Here is a 6,213-nt window from a genome sequence, read left to right on the forward strand (position 1 = left end):
TCCCACCTTCTCAGTCAACATATTACTGTAACAAAATATACAGCCAATTGGAAATCGCTACACTAGAAATAGATATAAGCCACATATTCATTATCACTTTAAGGAATGAAATTAAAGTACAGCATTACATGAATTAGAAAAATATTTTAAAATTTGCATTTACTTGCAGCTCAATTCTTTTGTGCAATGGTATGAATATGACAACTGATCCTTTTATATTTCTACTTTGGTATAATGACTTTGCTTTTTTAAAAAACTGAAACTGGTATTCTATAAGGATCTGTATTGCTATATGGTGAAAAATTTTCACTGATTCATGCCAGAAATCAAGAGAAAATAAGATTTACGAATAAATCATATTTGATCATCTATTAAAGCATAATCAAGCTTCAAAATGCATTTGAAGGAAACTAATTGAAACAAGTCACACCTTTGTGCCATTTCCAGATAATTTTACTTGAATTATTTTGTAAATGTACAGAATTCAGTTTGTGGAGCCACTTAGTCACGAGTTTACTGATTTTAGCAAACTAATTTATTACATTAAATTTGCTCACTGAAAAAATAGCTGGCTGTTTCTGAAAATGTTTATTAAAATATATAGAAAAGGCCTTTCTTATATTTAAAGATGCCCAAGTATAACAGGTACCATGATATAGTAATTATTTACAATATATTTTCAGTGACAATGTTCAGATTAAATGCAGAAAAGAAAACATCACATTTAAAAAACTTGATATTTCCATTGGTTCTTTGTGTTCTGCAATTGGAAGATAACTTCACAAGTTTAGTTTTCTATCTATTCCAAGAGATTTGTGTTGAAGTTTTTCTCCACCATTAGGAACTGTGATTCTCTGTGAGACCTCCTCAGTTTGGCACGCCGATTTTGGAACCATATCTAAAATTAGGAAGAAATAAAATAGATCTCAGAAACTCTCTTTCATTATTCTTAACATTTCAATCATCAGGAATAACAACTAAATTTGAAAATTACCTGGATTCTGTCTTCCTCTAGATTCAATTTTCGAGCTAAGTCTTCTCTGATATCAATGCCAGGATAGCAGTTTACTCTAAAGACATTTTCCAACACTTCAATCTAAGAATAAGGAAATAGTTATTTAAAATGTTGCTTCTTGGAATGTCATTATAAAATGGACTTTAATTTGTATAGCAAAGTAATTTCATTTAAATCTTGGACAATTATTTTGTATGTCTTTTTAAAAAAATGACTACCCACAAACTGTTAAAAATGACACATTCTGTTGTTTTATTAATAACGCCTAAATTGAAATCCCAAAGTGAATGGGCTTTTGCTCAACAGGGTGTCAATTTAAGTCTTTGTATTATTATTAGTTGAAGAAACTTCCCACCTGGTTTTGAGTAAAAGCAGTTCTTGGTCTTCTGCCTCTATACCAGCTCAACTCTCTTTTCAAAGACAGTCTTTCTGAGGTTGAGAAGTAACTTTCATATTTCATAACTCTTTCTTCTGGCACTGGGTGATCCACAGTACAAGAGAATAAAATCCCATTTGGAAGGCTTGGGACATGTAGATATAGGTTAACATCTTTCTCTAAAAACAGAAAAATAAACTCCATGTTAGAAGTCCAATCCCACATTCAACAAAGTTCTATAAGAATTTCAGGAACTTGACTTTAATTTTTCTAGTGACATTCTTCTGCATTTCATAAGAGACTTGACCTCTCATCAACCAAAACCAAAAAGCAAATCAAAATGAAAATGCTGCCTTGGTGAGAGAGGACCTTTTGGTCTCTGAATGTCACTTATTTTTCAGGGAAAAAAGACTTAGAATATCTCATGTGTCAAATAAACACAGAGATCTGCAGGTGCGTGGCCTTTCCTGTGAGTGAACACTATACCCACTGGATTCAAGGCTGATAGTCTTTTTATTTCCCATAGGACTCAGCTGGAGATATTAAAAGTCCTAGATACTTTAGTTATGTAACTGGATGAAACTGCAGTTTCTTTTTAACTCTAGGTAATATAAAATTAAAGGCCAGATTAAACAGTGCAAAAGAAGTAAAAGAGTTTAAAAATTAAGCATACCTGAGGAGCTGCAGGTGTCTGCCCAAGGCCGGTGGGGTTTCATGGATGGAACACTGTCTTTCTTCTGGTCCAGTCCTAAAATGCTCTCAATTGAAAAGGAGCAGGGCGAGGGTTTGCTTTCCCCAAGCCGAGCGCCCTCCTGAAGGCTAGGAGACATCCTCCCGTTGGCTGCACAGGGTCGGCAGCTCTGGCCTCTGTGCACCTCTTGCCTGGCTCTGCCCCACACGTACAGGGCAGTGATCTTTCTGCAGGTCACGGTAGGGCTCTGCTGACAAGGGGGCTGGATTTAGAATGTCACTAATTAAAATCCTGTCTTAGAAAGTTTTAGCAAGTCAATGAACACCCGGTCAGCAGCTTGAGGAGTTAATTGTTTATTTGTTTGCAAAGTAATTAGCAACTAATGGCTACACCAGGGGGGCCACCTACAGGGACAAAATGTGTTATCTCTCCTAAGCAGAACACAGACTTAACTTTCTCAAAAGAAGTGATGCACAAACTAGCACTCCTCTTTTATTTGAAACCATTAATGCATAAAATCATGCTTTTATTCTGAAGTTTATACTTTCATGGACTCCAGTTACCTAAACACACAGGCAAGATAGGAAAGCAGTCAAGTAATAAATAATCTAATTTAAGTGAATTTCCTTCCAAAGAAATTGGAAAAAGTAATAATCTCTTAATGCTATTACGGTAATTCTGATGAAAATTCCTGTTTTTCATATGCATATGTAATAGTAAATGTTGTCAATGACAGCACAATAGTATTTGGAGTGCAGCATACTGGAAAAGGTTGGCAAAGTTATTAACGCTGAGTGTAATTGTCTTCCAAGTGCCTGAATTAATTCATAAGAAACAGTTGCACCAAGTATTTTAAATAATTAATGAGAAAATTCCTTCTTTCATCTTTTGTTTTAAATGCGAGAGATAGAAATTTATATAAAGATTCATATGTAACTATCTCCAAGCAATTTAAAAGCAAGGCTTCAACTTAAAGGGAAGGATTTCTCTCACCATAGTTATTTCAAAGAAAAGAACATAGTGTACTGTCTTTTTTAAAAGAAAAATTTCCCTCTGAGGGATTGGGGGGTTTCCATGAAGACAATAGGTTTGTGAAAAATAACCAAGAACAGAATGTTTTAAATTTGTAATCTTAAGAAAAACTGAAATTAAGAGAAGAATATAGCTGCTAGTTGGGAAGATTCTGAAGTGGCCGCTCCCTGCAAAAGGTACGGTACTTTTAGTTCTGTGCTCTGCTGTAGCTCTTCTCCCAGTCCCTTCCTGACGGTCAGCTTTATCATGCTTTTAAACAACTCCTGGACTTTACCTCAGGAAAAATAGTCTGCTCATAGAGGAAATAGCCTTTACAGGATGGAACTCAACCGCATATTTTATCCCCTCATGATGTCATAAACATTATGCCAAATTCTCCTATGCAAGCTCTAGAGCAGGGGTCCTCAAACTACGGCCCGTGGGCCACATGCAAATACAAATATTGTATTTGTTCCCGTTTTGTTTTTTTACTTCAAAATAAGATATGTGCAGTGTGCATACGAATTTGTTCATAGTTTTGTTTTTTTAAACTATAGTCCGGCCCTCCAATGGTCTGAGGGATAGTGAACTGGCCCCCTGTTTAAAAAATTTGAGGACCCCTGCTCTAAGGTGAACAAAAGATTCATATAAAAAACATCAACAGGCACATGTAAGATGGTGTGTAGATATACAAGTAAGGCTCTGCTGACAACTGCTAGACAGATGTGAGCAGAGCCAGGACCATGGGCCAAGTACAGAAAGCCCAATGCCTAACAAGGGACAAAACAAGAACCTTGCTCCAAGGTAACATCTTCCCCTCACACATCCTAGGTGGTGAAGTTTAGACCCTCTGACCTTTTCCTCCCTAAACATAACATCTAGGCTTCAGTTGTATTTCAGCTCCAGGCCCAGAAAAGTAGCAAAACCAGACAAGTGACACTGTGGCTGACCTCAGAACCCGCTCATTGACTGTGAAATGACGCCCTGCCCTGGCACAGACCAAACAGTGGAGACCACCACCCTGAAGAGCACACCCGGAGAGCTGATGAATATTCTATTGAGATCCTCCCTGAGACCTCCCCTAAGATTTCCACCTGCAAGAGAGAGAGATAAATGCTCAGGACAAAGGACCCAGTGGGCACTCTCCTATCCCTCTCTTCTTCCCCACAGGCACGCATCTCCTAACCTCTAAGGGAGCCCATGAGACTTGCAACCAGGAGAGCAATGAACAGCAGCCGCTCGTCCCAGGCTACCCTCCTGATCCTGTCTCCAAGGCCCCCTTTCCTCTGACTTTTCAGTGAGTCCAAGCAGCCCAGGCTAAGCTTCCCTGTTGCTTCTTTTATGACCTTCCTTGTTTCACTGTCCTAAGTATATTTTTGCTGCCGTCATGGACCCAATACCCTTTGGCTCAGTGCTGTGTACCACTTCCCTTTGGATATCTCCATCAACCAACACCTTTTCCTTAAATAAATTCAATTTTTCTTTTTTTTTAAAATATATTTTATTGATTTTTTACAGAGAGGAAGGGAGAGAGAGATAGAGTTAGAAACATCGATGAGAGAGAAACATCGATCAGCTGCCTCCTGCACATCTCCCACTGGGGATGTGCCCGCAACCAAGGTACATGCCCTTCACCGGAATCGAACCTGGGACCTCTCAGTCCGCAGGCCGACGCTCTATCCACTGAGCCAAACCGGTTTCGGCAAATTCAATTTTTCTTTATTCGCCATCTGAGAAGGCTACTTAGCCTGTCTGGCACCACTGACTTGAACCTTTCAAGAATGAATAAACTAGTGAACTTTATACTGCATGGAGGTTTTACCTCTACTAGATATGCTGTACGAAAATGGGGGTGAACTTAATCTGGGAAGACTTGGAATAAGAGAGACTTCATGCCCCCCAGATTCCTTTCTCTCTGAAACATTCATTCATCCACTCATTCGACAATTGGTTGAGTACCTACTCAGTACCAGAATAAATAGAATAGGATTCGTGCCCTCATGAAGCTCACCATGGTGCTGGGTGAGGTAGAGGTGGAAAGAGAGGTAACGAACAATAGTATATAAATAAATTCATACATTAATTAGAAGAATGAAAAAAAGCAGGTGAGCCAGGTAAGCTGGATCAACAGTGCATAAGGTGGGAAAAGCCTCACTGAAACTCTGAGTAGTGCCCCCCACACAGTAGTGCCTCAGAGGCACAAGTTGAAAGGTTGTTATAGCACATGCTGGAGTCACTCCAATCCCCAATTTCTTCTGTATCAAGAGGACATTCCAATATTTTTATTTGTCTTGAGTTGATTTTATCTGGATTTACATAATACCAGTTTATATATAGATGAGTTGACAAAAATCAAAGGTAGGAAAGAATTTCTCTGAAAATGGGTGTAAATGTTTTCTCATATGTACCAGTATTCACTCAACAGATTTTTATAGAACACTTAGTATGTGCCAGATAAAATTCTAGATACTAGAGATCAGTATTGAACAATACAAGGTAATCAGAGAGTGATACACTCATTAAAAGGAATAAACAAGGTGATGGCGATGAAACTTAACAGGGGTGGGTGGATAGGTAGGTAGGGAGAGGGTCTTTAAGTGTGACAGTTGGGCAGGCCTCCCTAAGGAGGTAACATCTTAGCTGATGCTGAGGATGAGAGAAAGTCAGCATGCCAAGATATTGAGAAAGAACATTCAGTTTAGGAAACAGCAAGTACAAAGGTTTTGCAGCTGAAAAGCACTGGAATATTTGAGAAAGAAAAGGCAATAGCTACAGGGAAGTGAGTGGTACCAGATGCTATTATTTGGAGAACCAGGCTGGGCTCGATAATGGATGGCTTTTATAAAAATTACTAGGGCCCCGGTTCACGAAATTCGTGCACTGGGTGGGTGGGGGGGAGTCCCTCAGCCCAGCCTGCCCCCTCTCACATACTGGGAGCCCTCAGGCATTGACCCCCATCACTATCCAATTGCAGGATCGGCCCCTTGCCTAGGCCTGACGCCTCTGGCAGAGGCGTCAGGCCTGGGCAGGGGACCCTCATTTCCCCCCATCACTGGTTCTGCCCCCAGCCCCGGCCTGATGCCTCTGGCCCAGGAGTCAGGCCTGGGCAGGGGACTCCCC

General features: G+C 39.7%; 1 protein-coding gene across 1 annotated transcript in view; it reads right to left on the bottom strand.

Moving 5' to 3' along the window:
• Positions 1 to 502: 502 nt before the first annotated feature.
• HESX1 (HESX homeobox 1) overlaps positions 503 to 6,213 on the bottom strand; it is a 22,258-nt gene continuing 16,547 nt past the window's right edge. Inside the window, exons 2-5 of the mRNA XM_006754688.2 lie at positions 2,065 to 2,329; positions 1,371 to 1,570; positions 995 to 1,096; positions 503 to 898 (exon numbers count right to left, since the gene is read on the bottom strand). Coding sequence (XP_006754751.2) covers positions 800 to 898; positions 995 to 1,096; positions 1,371 to 1,570; positions 2,065 to 2,329 — 666 coding nt within the window. The 3' untranslated portion in view covers positions 503 to 799. The remainder of the gene's footprint in view (positions 899 to 994; positions 1,097 to 1,370; positions 1,571 to 2,064; positions 2,330 to 6,213) is intronic.

Source organism: Myotis davidii, unplaced genomic scaffold (genome assembly GCF_000327345.1).
Source record: "Myotis davidii unplaced genomic scaffold, ASM32734v1 scaffold111, whole genome shotgun sequence".
Lineage (NCBI taxonomy): Eukaryota > Metazoa > Chordata > Mammalia > Chiroptera > Vespertilionidae > Myotis > Myotis davidii.